The following is an 18,662-nucleotide window of genomic DNA, read 5'->3' on the forward strand; positions in this document are numbered from 1 at the left end:
CTCAATAAGGAACCTGACAGAGAAGAAGGGCTCTCAAAGTTCCTGGAGTATGTAAGGATTCTTACTTTGGGTCCATGGAAGTGTGAATCATGTGACTGTGAGGCAGTTTGGAGAAAACCACCATAAAACGAAACTGTCCCTGGTTGTACAGGACAGTTCACCTGGTCTAGGTTGCAGTATTTTGTTCTCTCCAATCTGGGGCTTTTAGGGCAAGGAGTTGGATCCTTTCATTTCGCCCTAGGATCCTTGAATGGTAATAAAATTTGAGTTCAGAAATTGCCTGACATTGCAGTAACCCAAACATGGCAGCACTATTTTAGCGTTGGCAGGAGCAAATTTTGCATCTCACGAGCTCCTCTGATCTATGGGCTTACAATGGTCAAGTTTGGTTGGTAAGAATTGATGATTTCAGTTTACAGTACATGCTAGAAGTGATTTACAATTGAAATATATTGTTATGGATGCATTCTTGCTGTTACTGTGAAATTCGTGACTTCTGGGAGAAGTTGGTTTTTACCTCGGAAGAATATTTTCTGCTGTGGATAGAGCGTGAACTCCTACCCAAACCAATTTTTAGCAGTTTCTAACAATGTTGTCAAATCTTCTCTGCAAAAGCAATGGCGCACGGCAAGGGCGGTCTACACTTTACCTTCTATCCAGCGGCATCTTCATCTTCAGATTCTTTGACGACTCCGACAAGTCCCACGCCTTGGAGGGTGGTCCATGGCTGGTTGGCAAAAAACCGATATTCCTCCGGCAATGGGACCATCGCTCCTCTCTCAGCAAAATCGACCTCAAAGCCATCCCTATCTGGGTCAGTCTGCTAGGTCTTCCACTATACTACTGGTGTGCCTTTGGACTCAGCCTCGTCGGATCGACCATCGGCAAACCTCTCTTCTCCGACGAGCGCACCAAGAAAATGGATCGTCTCTCCTTTGCATGCATTTGCGTGGAGATCTCTGTAGAAGATCCCCCCTGACTCTGTCCTCATCCAGGAAGAAGATGGCCATTCTTTCTATCAAAGAGCGTCTTATGAGTGGCTACCCCAATATTGCTCCATCTGCAAAACCTTTGGCCACCCTTCGAAACAGTGCCTTCCGGCTGTTGTCGCCTCTGCAGACGTCACTACGGTTCTGCCTACAGCTTCTGTTGAAGCCGAGACCGCAGTCGACGCCTCTATAGCAGTTCTGCTCACTGTGGAAGAGGTTGTAGCCCTAGGGGAAGATTTTGATGCTGCTATAATCGTTGGGGAAGATGACGCCGCTATTCAGTCTCAGGCGACAATTTCTTCGGCGACAGACAACACTATAGTGTCTGAAGGCCCCTTGAAATCTTCACGTAGGCGGAAAAAAGACAAGAAACGCCACCGGAGAAGCCTGCGTGACGCCGGTGGGATTCCTGACCATGGCGAGTCCCCCGATGTTCACCTACCTCGCGGATCAGTCGAAGTTGACCACAACAGATTCCTGGTACTTGGGACTCGAGATACTGGTGACGATAGTGATGTTGCAGCCTCGACTGCTCCTCTCGAGACCTGCCTGATCAGTGGCGACGACCTGCAGGCTCCCCCTGTCGTTACCTCTGCAAAACCCCTTTTGCCTTCGCCCAACTCCTTTTCTACTTTTGGAAACCCAAAATTTGCCTTAACCCCCATCATTCAAGCCTCTCCTCCCTCGAACCCCACAACCCCTTTTACTAATACCCAATAGCTCTCTCCCACACGTGTCCCACTTAACCACCACTCACACCCTTTTGTACCATCTCATGCCATTTCTCCTTCTGACCCGATCCATCAAACCGCAACCCTACCCCACCCAAACCACCAAGTCCACTTAACTTTTGACGCAACTCCTTTTTCCCCCTGGCCAAACCACTTCAAACCGGTTCCTAGTCCTCCAGCCCTCCTTTCGGATTCGAACTTGGTCTATTTTCCCCTTTGAAAGATTACCACCTCAGGCCCCGTAGTGTTCCACCGGGGTCCAGAGTTACCTCCACCTCTGGTTGGCTGCCACCCCCCCTCCCCTCTTATGATCCCTTGGACTATTTGGAATGTCCGCGGGCTAAACACCCCAGCCAAACAAGCCGAGATTCGTGCCCGTCTCAAATCCACCAAATCCCCCCTTTGTTGCCTCCTTGAAACTAAGGTGCTCGAGCCCAATTCCTCCAGGATAGCCCATTCTCTCGCTCCCTCTTGGGCCTTCCTCTCCAACTATGACCATTCTCCTTCCTGCCGGATTTGGATTCTTTGGGATCCCTCCAAATTCCATATCACGATCTCTTCTTCCTCTTCCGAATTCGTCCACCTCAGCATTTTCGACCACCTCCACAACCACCTCTTCTTCACCATGGTTTACGCCCTCAACTGTTCCCTTGATAGAATCCCGTTATGGGAGGATATCCGGTCCATTTCCCTGTCTGTTGGCTCCTCTCCTTGGGGTATTGGTGGTGATTTCAATGTGGTCCGCTTCAGTCATGAAAAGCTAGGCGGCTCCCTTATCGACCTCCAAGCCATCACAGCCTTCAATTCCTGTCTTGATGACTCTGGGCTAAACGACCTTAGGTGGTCGGGTGCTGATCTCTCCTGGCACAACAAGCGCTTTGGCATTGACAGAGTTGCCTGCAAGCTTGACAGAGTCCTAGTTAATGATCCTTGGCTCTCCTCTCTTCCTTCCTCCTATTCCTTTTTTGACCTTCCTGGTCTTTCAGATCACTCCCCCATTTCTCTTTTCGTCCGCCCCTTCTTATCCTTTGGGCCAAAACCCTTCAAGTTCTTTGATATGTAGACCTCCCACCCCGACTTCCTTCCTGCTGTCCAAGCCGCTTGGAGTATCCCTGTCTTCTCCTTCTCCTCCCCTCTTTTAGCCTTCTCTAAAAAGCTCAAAAATGTCAAGATGGCTCTCAAGTCTTGGAATTCTTCCACCTTCGGCAACATCTCATCTCGTGTCTCCTCTTGTCGGGACAATCTCTCCTCCATCCAGCTCCGTCTTCAGTCTGACCCTCTTAATCCTTTCCTTGCTGAGGAAGAAGTCCTTACCGCCTCTGAGCTTTCCTCCTCTCTTTCCCTTGAGGAAAGTTTCCTTAAGCAGAAATCTCGAATCAAGTGGCTTGAGCTTGGAGATTCGAACACCGCCTTCTTTCACCGCTCCCTAAAAGCCCGATCCAACTTCAACTCCATTCTCTCTCTTACCTCCTCTGATGGCTCAGTCCTCTCCTCTGTCGATACCATCAAAGCTGAAGTTGTGAACTACTTTACTGGTATCTTCTGCCCCCCTTCCTCCTCCCATCCCCCCTTTCCTGACGACCTCCTCAACAAATTCATCCCCCCTCACCTCCTCAGCTCCCTCAGTTCCATCCCCTTTGACTCGGAAATCTCCTCCGCTGTTCGCTCCCATAAGGCTAGCAAAGCTCCGGGCCCTAATGGGTTTAGCATGGGGTTCTTCACCACTTGCTGGGACATCATAGGCACCGATCTTATCGCTAGCAGTAAGAGCTTCTTCTTCAATCCTAATCAGATTCATGGCATCAACCAGTCCTTCCTCTGCCTCATTTCCAAGTACTTCGGCGCCTCGGCCATGTCTGGTTTTAGACCCATCTCCCTCTGTAATCTCCTGTACAAGTTCATCGCTAAAATTCTTACCAACCAGCTCAGCCTTGTCATCAACTCCCTTGTCAGTTCCAACCAATCCACTTTCATAGCTGGCCGAAGTATCTTGGATAACATCATCCTCTGCTAGGAAATCGTCCTAGGATTCGACCGCAAATCCCTCCCCCCATCAGCTCTTTTGAAAATCGACATTCATGAGGCTTTTGATTCCATCCGGTGGGACTTCATCTCCCAAGTCCTCCTCAAGTCCTCCTCAAGATGTCCTTTCCCCCTATCTTTGTTAACTGGATCTATCTCTGCATCTCCACCCCTTGCTTCTCTGTGCTTCTTAATGGCAGCCCGGCTGGTTTTTTCCCCCCTCTGTTGGTATTCATCAAGGTTGTCCCCTCTCCCCTTTTCTCTTTTGCCTTTCCCTTGAAGTCCTCTCCCATAGCATCCAAACCAAAACTGACCTCCACCTCATCACCCCCATTCCTAAATGCAAGCCTACCAACCTGACTCACCTTGCCTTCGCTGATGATCTCATGATCTTCTCTAAGGCTGACCCTCTCTCCATTGAGTCCATCTTGTCCTCCCTTCACCTTTTTCAGGGCCTTTCTGGGCTTCGCATAAACCTCCACAAGTCCCAAATTTTCCTTGCTGGTGTTCCTAATTCCACCAAAGCCTTCCTTTCCTCCCTCTCTGGCTTCACCATTGGCACTTTACCTGTCCGCTACCTTGGTCTCCCCCTCATCCCTGCCAGACTTTCAGCCCACCACTGCTCCCCCATCTTGGACCTCCTTCGCAAGAGGCTTCAGCTTTGGAAAGCTAAGCTCTTATCCTATGCAGGGCGGCTCGAGCTAATTAGATCGATGCTCTAGTCTTGTTACATCTATTGGAGTGGTGTTTTTGGCCTCCCGAAGGCGACTATCAAGGCGGCTGAATCTATTATGTGTGCTTTCCTTTGGAAAGGAATGGACTCTATTAGGTTCCTTCATCCCATGAGCTGGGCCTCTCTCTGTGTCCCTAAATCTGAAGGAGGCCTTGGGCTCAGGAGAATTAAAGATGTCAACATTGCTGGATCCATCAAGCTTATCTGGAAGCTTCTCACCAACAAAATCAGCATTTGGACTTCTTGGGTTTATGCAGGACCCCTCCGTAGGGACTCCATTTGGTCTATTAGCCCAGGGGCTGACTCCTCCTGGGTTTGGCGCAGGATTCTCCAGGTGAGGCATTTAGCCAGGGACGCCATTACTTGCAGGGTCAATGATGGCTCGACCACCTTGCTTTGGCTTGATAAGTGGCACCCTTCCGGTGTCCTCTCTTCCATTGTGAGCCCCAGGGAGATCTACTCCTCCGGCCTGGACAGATCTGCCCTTGTTGCCTCTATCATCTCCAATGGCTCCTGGTCCCCCCAATCTCCCCTCCCCCCCCTTGCTGACCTCTGGAGTTCCCTCCCCCCCATCCCCCCTGGGCACCGTGGTAGAGGTGACACCACCCTTTGGCTCCACTCCCCCTCAGGCAGATTCTCCTCACTCCGCTTGGGACTTGGTTAGACATAGAGGGACCCCCTGTCCTTGGCACAGAGTTGTCTGGTTTAGAGGCCACATCCCTGGCCATAGTCTCACTGCCTGGTGCGCCCTGCAAATTGCCTTCCCACCCAAGGCTTCCTTATCTATCGACACATTCAGGTTCACCCCAGTTGCTGTCTTTGTTGGAATGGGCCTGAGGATGCAGATCACCTGTTTTTCACCTGTCCCTTTGCTTCTTCCATCTAGTCCCGTGTTCTTCGTCATTGTTGGCCAGGTCGGCGCACCCCCCTCTCCCTCAGCAGGGAATGGATATGGATTGACATGACGTTTGGTGGGAAGACGATTTGTGATTCGGTTGGCAAGATTGCCTTTTGCGCCACTATCTCCCATATCTGGATGGAACGCAACCTCAGAAGATGGACGTCCAAATCCCGCTCTTTCGACTCGATTTGGAAGGCCATCTTCTTTGATGTTTCTTCTAAGATCAGATCCCTCCCCCCCTCGGATGTGAATGACACCCCAAGGAACAGGCTCATTGTTGTCTCCTGGGGTCTCCCTCTCTCCATTTTGCGCCCTAGCTAGTTCCTAACTTTGGCTTGCCTTTGGGCTTGTATAGTCCTTTTTTCTTCATAATTTAATATTTATTCATCCAAAAAAAAAAACAATGTTGGAAGTTAGTGGGTCAGTGGACTCCTTGTTTAGGACAGAAAACAATGGCACTCTGAGTGTCCTTGCGATGAACAATATGACTCCCCATATATCCACTGTTAAGTTGGATTCTACCAACTTATGGACTGGTCTCACTTGGTTAAGCTATCCGGAGAAGCCAGGGAAAGATGGGATACATTTCGGGGACAAACAAAGCCCAAATCCCAATGATCCCACTTACCAAAAATGGGAAACTGAAAGCTCAATTAAAGGTAGTCAAGCATTTGGGTCACGGAAGGTTGACTTTGAATCATGACTGAGTTACAATTAGCCTCTAATTTTCTCTTATCCTGTTTGTTCGGTCATCACACTATTCACACCAAGGAGTTTTTTTGATATTTCCCACTGGTCGGTCTCCACCTTCTCTAAGATACCTGAAATTGGTCGACGCCATGACCCTCATCTTTTATTTATAACAGCAATCACTGTCACACCCCAAACCACCCCCTAGGCGGGTCAGGCGGGTGACCCGGATGTCAAACCACATCCGCCAAATCTCCAGGATCCAGAAGCAAACGCCACTCAACAGACACACACCGCATTTACAATATTATATTGAAAACAGAGTGCAACGGAAGCTAAAGTGTTATATATATACATAAATGAGCTACCAAAAGTACATTGTTCGATAGTAGCTCGCAACCCACAGTACTACCATAAAATTACATTGTTTAGTAGTGGCTCGCATCTACGGTACTTCATAACAACTACATACATGGCCTTTTCATTGCCCAGCATCATAAAACAAAATACATGAAAGCTACATCTGTAAGCTATACAAAAGAAAAGTGCCATATGGCTATCCACAAAAGAATGTTCTATGAACATCAAAAAGAAAGGACAGCCGCCATCAGATTAGCTCCTCCAGCCTAATCCTGTGCACCCACATCAGAGGGATCACCTCCGTAGGGGTCTACACCAGAATGTTCACGATCACCATCACCAAATTGTCCGTAATAATCCTCTCACTCAGGGAGATGTCCACCTGCAAAATCATCTAAAAGAAACAATCCACGAGGGGTGAGCTCCACCGAGCCCAGCAAATGAATAGTAAATCATGTAAGCAGGTACAACCATCACAATCATCAATCTACATGCTGGATTCAATTTTATTACTCTAGTCCACCTAACATCACAACTAAGTCACTAGGTGTATGCTACTTGCAGTGACTCGGGCGACAACCTCCGTCGCTTCTCCTCCGTCTTCGGTTGCCACCTCAATCATTGCGGGTGGAACCCGCGCTGGGATCAGGAGTACCGACTCCCTCCCTTGGTAGACCCCAAGTTAATAATGGCAAACTGACCCGGCTTCTGCTATCCTCGGCATTCAGGAAGCCATGATCACCCAACACCTGCACCCCTATTGGGAAGGGCTATAGCATAAGGGTATGTTTACCTATCCCAATGATCTACATGATCAGTATGAGTTAAGTGGTGTCGACCGTATCCCATTCTACGGGCTACCACAAACCTCATTTCCAGTATGAAATGCACGGTGCTCCCGCAGCCCATACTATGGCTCACCATGCCTTTCATTTTCAAGCCATCTAATACAGCATCTAATCTAATAGTCCACATAGCATGTATTAAATCCATCAATTATGTAATCAACATGTTCACAACCACAGTCCACAGCTACATCTGTAATTTCAATATCCAAAGGCAATTAAGTAATAATATAACACAGATATTAGTAATAAAGGTAACTTTGTTATCTTCGATATGTTCACGAGGTTACACTTACAAGAATGATCCAATATCCACTCACCTTGGCTATACTTTGTCGGATCCAAAGACTGCTGGCCCACAAGAGTGCACGGATATGCGTCGTCGGGCGAACAATCAAAGCCTAGGTAAATAAATTAGAAAATTGCATTAATACACACTAAATTGCCCTGCGTAACTAGGGGTGACCTTGGTCAATCCTCCAGACCAAAGTAGGACTCAAAACTGCCATGACAGCAGCAGTGGTTGATTGGTTTTGGTCCATCCAATGGACCAGTAGCAATGGACCAGTGCAAGTACAGCTCGAAAATTTAAAGGTTAAGGCTGTTTTGACTTAGATCTTTGGACTAGTGGTTTACATAGATGATCAAGAGGTACCAGCAGGTTACAGTAAGGGTTTTCAAAGGGAAATTTCTACATGCATAAGGATTTGGGCTGTTGGGCTAATATGGACAGCATGCATGTCTTGTATACAAGAACAGTAGAACACACATATAAACAGGTTATCTCTGTGCTATAGTAGATCTGATTTTCAGAAAATAGAACCTTGCATTAAGCATGCATTTAAGGAAATACAAGCTTCTATACCATAGTACTTGACCACAACTTTACATGACTTGAGAATCAACTTTTGAAGGTTGAAAACTATAGTTACAGCAGGTATTTTTCTATGTGGAAGGTAGTTGGTGGATCAAAGATGATAGTTCTTAACATGCATGCAAAGATCAGGCCTCCTATGCTAGGAAGATCGTGATATAACTCCTTTCTACATAATGGTTCACAGATGTATGGCCAGAACTAGCAACTGAACATGCTTCTTACTAGGAACAGCATAGAGGGCTAAAGAGTAGTGGGTGAGGAGGGTTTACCTTGAAGGATCCAAGCACTAAAAGGGGTTCCAAGCCCTTCTTTTCCTCTTCTTCGCTTCTCTTTCTCCTTCTCCTTCTCTTCTTTCTCTTCAACGAATTTCAACAGGGGAGTTTTTTGGTCTAAGGCTGGCTTATTTATATGTCCAGCCACTAAGGTCTGTTTGCCAAATATGTTTTATGAAAAACACATTCTTAAAACCAATTCTCCAATGCAAATGGCTTCAAAGTGGGCCCCACACGATCACAGTGTTATGGCAATATTTCCACGGGTCATTCTGAGTACGGAGAGGTGACCCGGGGTGCGAGATAGTGGGCCCCACGCATCTGGAATGAAATCTGAGCAGTATAGTAGTACTGGTCGATCCACTGGTTGATCCAATAGACCAGTAGGTAAAACCCTGCTATTTCGGCATTCGAGCCCCACCGAGACTTGTGCCATGCCTAGGGCATTGCCCTTGTATAATTTGTGGCCATTAAACCCTTATTCAGACATTTAAAATGAATTTATTCCTATTTTGATTAGGCTGGGATTGTACCTTAGGTTGTCCATCAATTTGTGTATGGAAGAGCGACACAAGTCTGGTAGCTGCCTCCGGATCGGTAGGTATGACATCACCGGAGTTTCCCCCTCAAAAATGATCACCGGGTCGGCGCACCACCTGTTGCTAGTGGGTAAGACCCAGGATCCATCGGGTTTCGGACCTACATTCGGAGTTCGGGTCAGGGTCCGGGCACAGATGTAACAATCACCCTATTACTAGAATGGTAACCCCTAGCCCCTTATGCTTGGGGAAGGGTTACTTGGCTGGAAATCTAATTAGGATCTTCTAGAATGAAATCCAAAGCTACCATATAGAAATAGAAAGTAAATAAAATAGAAACAACTACTTAGCTACTAACTTAACTACTAAGTAGCTGGTTACAAAATTAGAAACTAACTTGTAGCAACACCCATGTTGCAGTCATATGGGCCTACGAAATCCTCCAAGAGAATCCTCCTCATAAAGCTTCCCAGTGGCTACTTTAAAGCTCTTTATGGGCTTAAGTGACAACCAGCAGATGGGCATGAATAGAACTTATAACAGGGTCTATTGTGGGCTGCTTAAAACACTTAAGTTGTTGAACCTAGGTGTGGGCCTGCTTGTGGCCTTTATTCCTCGTTGAATACACCTTGAAATCTGCATCATATGAACAGGTGGTTCAAGATTTTTTTTTTTTTTGAGGGGGGGGGGTGTTGGGGGTGCAAAACTCTACCTAGTCTACCCTGATTTTATGTCAATCTTTTTCCTTGATGAATTAAAAATGAAATTTTACATAGAATACCCAAATATTGGAATATACATTGCTGACTATGTGCATACTGAAAAAAACACACAAATTGGAAAAGGCATCTAGGATTTCTTTCCCAATTATAAGCGCATAAATAATTTTTAACTTATTAAATCCTGATAAATCATCTCCTTTTTAGCAGAATTTGAATTTATTTAAATTCAAGAAGACTAAAAAAAATGAAAGTAGAGAGTAGTCATAAGTTAATTGGAACTCACTTTAGTTAATGAGATCATTTCTGAAATCATTTTCACTCTGTTTCTAATTGCTTCAACCCAAAGTTGTTTTTAGCAAAATAAAATGTCACTTTAGTTAATGAGATCATTTCTCAAATCATTTTCACTCTGTTTCTAATTGCTTCAACCCAAAGTTGTTTTTAGCAAAATAAAATGCAGCAAAGTTCAATTAACTTATGACTACAAGAGGAGGATGAGAAGAAAAAACAAGGAAATACAACAGTACTTTAGAACCTATGGATTCAGCATAGTAACTTTTAAGAAAGGGTTTCTGTTTTTTTTTTTTTTTTGGCAAATGTAGATGTCATGACTGTTCTTGATTTTACTTTTTTTCATGACGGCATGCTTATCTTGGGATGTATGGTAGACTTGGTGAACGAGTGTCAGTCCATGTGAAAGAAAACTTTGCATCCATCTCAGTGATCAAATATCAGCGCAAAACAAGTATGGGAAGTGTTTGAAAACTATGTTTCAAAATTCATTGTTTTGCAAGAATGCCATTCACTGTTGTGGAATATATTGGCATTCTTGTGATCAAATTCACTTTAAACTCACAATCTCACATCCAAGGAATTTACACTACTTGTTTCAGGCTCAAACTTGATGGATGAGGTGGATGTGGCTTCTCTATCACATGGACCCACCTATGATTGATATATGTGGAAAGTTGTGAGACCGTCCAATATCACGGGAGGTCATGACATCTATGATGACCCTATTTATAGTAACAGTCTAAGAACAGTTACATTTGGAGAAGGGAGACAACTAATCCTGCTCTTCACCCAAGTATTCATAAAATATATATGATCCATTGGGATCCATAGGCAAAGAGACAAATATTATATAAAGCTAGTTTCTAACTTCAGGGGTCAAGTCTAATAACCCAAGCACCCTGATGTGACCCTATATCCTAGATATGGGATTTGGAAGCAAGAATACTCTGCTGGAACCACATTTAATTTTATTACCAGACAGAACCAGATTTGAGTAACCAAGAGAGAATTTCTATAAGTTGAAGAAGAAAGGTCAGAACGATTTGAAATTTTGGTCGAATATAAGTGATGACCAGATCTATTAGATATGGGATTTGGAAGCAAGAATACTCTGCTGGAACCACATTTAATATTATTACCAGACAGAACCAGATTTGAGAAACCAAGAGAGAGAATCTCTATCAGTTGAAGAAGAAAGGTCAGAACGAGCTGGAATTCTGGTCGAGTATGACTGTATAAGTGATGACCAGATCTATTAGACTATAGAAAAATCTTGAAAATTCTCTCAGCAAATTATATGATAACCAGATAGCTTTGAAAATAAGCAAATATACAAATTTCTGAAAATCTAATGATAAACTAAGATCTAACCAGATCTGATGATCAGAAAGAAAATAATATGTTACCAGACTTGCAGAGAATTAATGTCAGAATAAAGAAAAAGAAGACCAGCAGATAAGGGAGATGGATTAAAGCAGTTAGGGAAGACGATCAAGAGATAGATAGAATATATGAGGAAAAGAACAAGATGGAAGATATCAGACCTGAGGAGTGTTCAAAACGAGAAGCAAACCCGGGAAGAAGAAGTCAACAGTCAAACCAGACTAGAGGGCTCTCACAATAACCAACATATAAAACTCAAATTTATTCATGTAGGAATACAGACCTATTTTCAAGACTAGATTGACCCTATTTGAATTTCTAAACCAACTAAACAACTCTTCCTTCATGTTACCTAAATAAAAACTAAAAGTGACCAAATACTTGCTATAGAAGATTCCAAACCAAACTTGAACTCATTCACTTGCTCACTCCTTAATTAAAACTTTGCTACTACTACTCTACTAGGAAACATAAAAGACACTTAAGCGTAGTTATCAAGGCGGGAAAGTGACCATGGCGTGGGGGGCGGCAAGGCGCCCGCCATGGCGCCCAAGGCATCCAAGGCGACCAAAGAGCCTGGACGCCTTGGTGTCGCCATGGCGACGCCTTGATAACTATGCACTTAAGTAAACTACTATTCCTATACAAAACCACTGACCCCACTATACAGCTTATAATTAAGGCCTGGTACAGCATATAACCCACAATTAATCAGCCCTAAGCCCATATATACCATTAATGTCTTGGAAAAGGGTTGACCAGGCCTAATTGGATTGGTTTGCCTGCAGTACAGTCACCCTTGCATAGGCATGATACATCGTGTTTCTGTAAAAGGAATTCAGGAGGGGCAATTGGCCCCCACCCCCCAAACTACCCCACCTTGGCTCCGCTCATGGCTAGGGATCATAGTTGTTACAGCGGCTAGGTGAATCAAGGAGGTCGAGGGGGCTAAAAACCAAGTCGACACCAACAAGGCGACAAGGCGTCGCCTAGGCAACCAAGGCAACATCAGAAATCAAGGCGGGAGCAAGGCGCCTGGACGCCAAGGCGTCGCCTTGACAACGATAAGATTTAATAGGGCTGAGAGAATTAGGGTTCATGGCTGATGGCACTCTTAGTCGATTATGGTGTTGGTTGTGATTTATATTTGATTATAACTTTTCCTTATGAATAGTGATTTATCAGAATCAGACAATCTGTGGTGTCAACTGAGGCTTGTTAAGGTGGTTTGGTTAACCTAGATAGGGCTAGTGGCTTAATTCTGGAAAAGGTCCTATTAGAAGGTTTTAGAGAAAGGGAAGCTTTTCATCACAGATTCCTTGTGGGAACATTTATTTGTGCTAATCTCAATTAGGAGGTTGCTACGTGGGCATTGGTAGCTCGGGAATCTCCTGAACTGAGTTTTATACATTTTGTTGGCACCCTTTTCATCCTCTCCTCTGATAGGATGATGTGAGAACTCTAAATTTGGAAGTTGGGGGATTGGTTTTTTTTAAGTCCCATACCTTACCAACCAATCTGGATTGGTATCATTAGGGAACGAGGGTTCTGATATCTGTCTTTAAATTCTTGCTCGAAAGCTATGTAGGCCATTGTTTACAGAGGTTTGTGCTCCAAGGCTCCAAATGGAGTTTTTTTTCCTAAATATTATTTGCATCTATTGTCGGCATTGTGAACATCATTTAGAACAAGTGGGCTAGGATCTTAATTTTAGAACCTGGGAATTCACAGGAGCTAGAACAGGAGAAGAATGCTAGGTTGGAGTTGGAAAGAACTAGTCGACTTGAAAGTTCTTCCATTTCTGATCAACCTCCAACATCCAGACACTTGAGTCCTTTGAGTCCTTATGCTGAAAATGGTAAGCCCTTGTCTGCTTTACATCATTTTCTTTGTCTATGATCTTTTTTTTTTTAATTGTTTTAAAAACATTATTTAGGTTATATTTTTTTCTCCTTTTGCAGGAAATATGTCCATCAGGAAACTTTATAGTGCTGGAAGCCTAAGTAGCTTGGAGGAAAGCTTTTTCCTGCAAGCATCTTTGGACTCATCTAACAGTTTTTCTGAGAGGAGACATCCCAGTGAGACAACCATTACGCCGTACTATTTGAAGAGCATGACTCCAAGTACTTTTGAAGCCACACTCCGTCAGAAGGATGGGGAACTTGCATCATATATATCCCGTTTGGTAGGGCCAATTTGTTTTCTTTTTTCTTTTATTATTATTATTATTATTTATCATTTCTTATGACCAATTTATGATTATGTATGGTGGAACTATATTTATTTTCCTGAGCATCTCTTTAGTCTTTATACTTTCAGTTATTTTTGGAGTAGCTTTGTCATTTCTGTACATGCTTCTGTGTTATGTTATTAAAGTGACTGGGTTAGATGTATGTTTTTTTTTCTTTATATTTTCAATAAAAGTGACTGGGTTATCTAACCTCATCGTAAGTTTTGTGTGCTTCTCAATTTCATTAATTAATATTGTCAATATTTATTTTCCCTTTTAGCTTTGGATGTTCTTAGTTATTTCTTTGACGTATTAACTTCAGGCATCCTTGGAATCCATCCGTGACTCTCTTGCTGAAGAATTAGTTAAAATGACTGAACAGGTCAGCTTCCATCAATTGCCAACCTTTTTTGTTACCTTTAATACCATTTAACCTAATTATTATGTTTTTGCAGTGTGAGAAACTGCGGGCTGAAGCAGCTACATTGCCTGGTTTGCGGGCAGAGCTAGAAGCAATAAGATGGAGGCACCATTCAGCACTGGAGCTAATGGGTGAACGTGATGAAGAGGTACACAATGTGCTCTTGGCTATAAAAGTGATTGTGCCGTAGTGACTAATGCAGTGAACTTTGTGCACCATGAAAATGAAAGCACCTTTAAGCCCATAGCTGTGGGTTTTACTGGGCTGTGGATTACAAACCCTTTTTTCCCTCTCATGTTTGCTGAGGAGTATGAGAGTGCATGCTTTGAGACTGCAGACTAATGCTAATACCACCGTTAGTACTCTCACCAGGTTCCTTTTTCTTTGTTGCCTCATATACATAGAATTTGTAAGCAGTGGATGTGGATCCCAAAAACCAAGGATAAAAATGAGGCCAAACTCATGTCCAACTTAACACACTATGCCATTCTTGTTTCTCAAAAACCATCCACTTTAGTGATTAATAATAATAATAATAATAATAATAGTAGTAGTAATAATAATTTACTTTGATGAGATGGTTTAGTGAATGATTAACTTGCTGAATTCTTGGTAAAGCTGCTTTATGAGGCTTTGTATTGTGATTCTTCCTTTTTGGATGGTAAACTTATAAGTTATGTGGTTCAGGCCTCATTGATTGATATTGCTTGTGATGAAGTGGAAAAAACTTCATTGTATAGGGGAAAATGACAGGGAAAGTGATTTTTCCTCTCATATTTTCATGGGAAGCCTGTTAAGCTCTGGACTGATCCAGACTAATGCCTAGTTCTGAATCCTTGCTTATACATGGTCCAATTTTTTCACCCAAGGTTAAAAGACTTTTCGAATATTTTATCAAGTTTTCTAAGCTTAACTGGCTTCCCATGATATTATGTGAGAAAAAGTCACCTTCCCTGTCATTTCCTCCTATAAAAATCAAGTTTTCTCCACTTAATCACAATCCAAACCAAGAATTTGCTGACCAATCAATAAAGATCATCATCCTGCATTGTCCCAGATTGAGTGTTCCTCATCTGATACTGATCCAGGAAATCCGATACCAAGTTTTAAAATCCTTTATGCAAGGATTCAAACTCTTGCTGCCCTTACCAGGGCCTCGTTATATTTCAGAATTTCATCTATTGCTCAAGTGACTTTCTTCACTTTCAGTACATGGATTTCTAGAGGCATGATTTCCAGCTGTTCTTCGTGATCTTATATCTTATTCTACAGTCAGTAGTACAATAATTTTGGGCATGGGCTTCTATTGTGTTCCAGTGTTAATTGAACCTGACACTTCTGTGCAGCTGGAAGAACTCCGGGCTGATATTGTGGACTTGAAAGAGATGTATAAAGAGCAAGTGAGCTTGCTTGTGAATAAGGTACTAATCCCTGGTAGCAGCATTTTTTTGGAATTCATCATTGTTTTTTGTTTTTGTGTTTTCATCATTCTCATTTATTTGTTAAATGTTTAACAGATCCAGAATTTGAGTTCCAGTGGTGCCTCTTGATCATCAAGTTTGGTATTGGCTCTTCAGTCTGGTCATATTTGGAATGTCACGTCTGGCTATATAACCTTTCTCGCATCCTTTTGAATGCTGGTTTGTAATGTTTCAGCTGGAGATACATACACGAGCTCATTTCCTTGTGAATCCTACGAGTCTCCATCCTAACCCACAGTTATTGAGTAGTTGTTGTTGTATATCGTGATGGATGATTGATGATACTGAAATTAACACTTTCATATGATGAATACTATTTTTTGGCCTGCAATGCCAAGTTTCTGAAGAGTAAACTGAATTAACCTGAAGATGCATTTTGTATTCTCCGCAAGGCAGTTTTAATCATTTTGTGATTCTTCCGGTTTGTTCTTTTCAATGAGGCTGTTTTTTTTTGAAAAAGCTAATGTTAGACAGAGCAGTAGTGTGTTTAATAAGAAACATAGATTCTATAGAAAAGTGAATAGCCCTCTCAGTTGCTGTTAAACTTGAACAATTTTGATTCTACCCTTGAAGGCAGGTTCAAGATCCTCGTTAAGAATTACCTTTTTGAAACTGGGCATGATGCTTGAAGAGATTCATCCACAAATGGTCCATGTTCTAATCCAGGATCGTCCATTTAGATGATTGGGTCAAATGCATGAAATGGTGGTTGGCTCCACCATTTAATTAATGCCAATTTTAATCTAGATAATCCTAATATCTACTACTTGGAAACTTGGAAAGCATCAATATATTGTCTACCCATTTCCTGGGCTTTAAATCAAGAGGATTTTGTGACAAAGTTATTAAGCTTCAAAAATATAATTGAAGGGGCAATTTTTCTCAGGGAGCATACCCTACTCCCCCGGACAGAAGGTAATTCTTAAGGAGGATCTTGAGAGTGCTCCCTAAAAGAAAAAAAATCAACATGAGAAAAAATTGTTCGAGTTTGGAAGCTAATTCTTAAGGATTATCGTAAGAATTACCTTCTAAAACTACGCAAGAGCCAATAGGAATGCATCGAAAAATATCAACAGGAGAGACATTTATGCTTTTCCAAGGGATAGTAACGTCATTTCCAATGTCATTTTGCAGGGGCCTGTGTCTGGGCATCGGCGTTATACTCCACCACAGAAAACATTTCTCCTTGAAGAAATCCATCTATTCTCTTTAAAATATAGATTTAAATTTTTTTGTTAAAAAAACCTTTAACGACACGCATCTAAATTTGCTGTCTGATTAGAATTCCTCATGTAATAATGACCAGAGCTTCATTAGAGGGAGGAAGAATCCCCCTCACCACTAGTGATGTGATCACGTGAGGGATTCTTATCCCATTTTTAACTCAGTTTAGATATCAAGTGATAAATCCAAAATCACATTGGTCAATCGTGAGTTGTCATGTGTCCCAGCCTAAGGAGGTGGGTCATCCCAGGCCCGGTGGAGAACCAGCTTCGACGTGAAACACAAGCGAGGCATAGGCGCGGACTAGAGACTGGAGCAAACCTAGATGGGCGCGAATCAAAGACGGGCGCGGACCAAGATGGATCGAGGCCCAAGGGTGCTGACCAGGGCACAGGCGCGGACAAGGGCACAGGCGTGAACCAAGGCGAATCGAGGACCAGGGGTGTAGACCCAGAGCACAAGCGCGGACCGAGGCGGATCGAGGCACAGGGGCGTGGACCAAGGCACAAGTGCAGACCAGAGACAGGCGCAGACTGGGCAGGCGCGGACCTGGGAGGGCGCCGATTGAGGCGAGCGCAGACTCCCTTGGGCGCGGACCCCTAGGGGCGTGAATCTCCATGGGCGCGGACTGCCTAGGGGCATGGACCTTAGACATGCGTGGACCCAAACTCAGGTACAAATCGTACCGCAGACGTAGACCCTGATCTAAGACCAGGCTACTACCACGGCCATCAACAAGACATGCATCACCTCAAGGACTCTAAGCCACTGCCTACCAGTCATATTATCCCTAACAGACTCAAACACCACGGATCTTATCACCACACGCATGCGTCTATCTACTAAGGACATCAACCCTACTGAGACACTACCTCCCTTAGAGAGACAACCAACCAAGGAAGAGCCCTGCTACCCAGGGACTCTATCAATTACGAGGACTACTCGTTATCAACTGGGACTCTCCACACCGCCGCACTCCACTATAAATGCGAAGGTACTCTACCCCATCAACCCATCTTGAATATCTTGAATTCTATCATTCATCTGTTTATTCAGAGAGATTTAACTTAGGCATCAGAGAGTCCTATACCGGAACCACACTAGTTCTCCTTTGTCACCCTGGTCCTTTTGCAGGTTACGGCACTCCAGAGACCACCGAACGATTTCTTGACGCAACATCAAGAAAGAAACAAAAAAATCCAAAAAAAAATTGAATTTGAGAAGAGAGTTAGACACATAAATTAATCATTATTTCATCATCATTTTTTCTTTTCTTGACATCCAAACATAGCCCATGATCTGTAAAATAAAATAAAAAAAATTCTCCTTTCAATAAGGGAACTATGTGATCGATAGACAAAAAAACTTTTCTTCTTGCAATAAGGGAAATATGTAAACTATCACTCATGGCCATATCCACACACATCACAAGGGATGTGAAATCTTTTGAACAGAACTCTTCAATATATAATTGAAATGTGAGGCTCATGAGTCATGAGGTATGATTTTAGCCATTGGTATCAGTCTTTGAACATATCCATCCGGATCGATCGGTATCAATTTGAATGGTTACGTTTTTTTTAAAAAACTTGAATTTTTTTTTAAATATTTTTATCTTTATTTGTATAAATAAATTAATACAAGATTAACCAAGAGTTGGTGTCAGTCTCCACACATACCTATACAAATCTATCGATCCGATACTAATTCTTCAAACCACACATGAGGGTGCTTACCAAAAATCAAAGAAGCAAAAAACAGCCTTCAGGTGATCAGTCAGGGTGAAGAAGATGGAAGGTGCACGTGCAACGGTACGGCAAAAGATTGTCTCCCACTCGTTGACTAATATAGACGAGAAACGTGTGTTGAGTCAACAACATTTTGTAAATTTCTTATCATTTCTTTTCCGAATTCTGATTTCTGACGATACGCATCACCGACCAATTCT

At 43.2% G+C, this 18,662-nt stretch overlaps 1 protein-coding gene across 2 annotated transcripts in view; it reads left to right on the top strand.

The window, feature by feature from the left end:
- The window catches only part of LOC122671234 (golgin candidate 5-like), a 77,158-nt gene extending 61,339 nt beyond the window's left edge, over positions 1–15,819 (top strand). For both annotated transcript variants that reach the window (XM_043868347.1, XM_043868348.1), the window contains exons 15-20: positions 13,090–13,216; positions 13,320–13,543; positions 13,911–13,970; positions 14,044–14,157; positions 15,356–15,430; positions 15,527–15,819. In XM_043868347.1, coding sequence (XP_043724282.1) covers positions 13,090–13,216; positions 13,320–13,543; positions 13,911–13,970; positions 14,044–14,157; positions 15,356–15,430; positions 15,527–15,559 — 633 coding nt within the window. In that variant the 3' untranslated portion in view covers positions 15,560–15,819. The remainder of the gene's footprint in view (positions 1–13,089; positions 13,217–13,319; positions 13,544–13,910; positions 13,971–14,043; positions 14,158–15,355; positions 15,431–15,526) is intronic.
- Positions 15,820–18,662: the final 2,843 nt, after the last annotated feature.

This window comes from Telopea speciosissima, chromosome 8 (assembly GCF_018873765.1).
Source record: "Telopea speciosissima isolate NSW1024214 ecotype Mountain lineage chromosome 8, Tspe_v1, whole genome shotgun sequence".
NCBI lineage: Eukaryota > Viridiplantae > Streptophyta > Magnoliopsida > Proteales > Proteaceae > Telopea > Telopea speciosissima.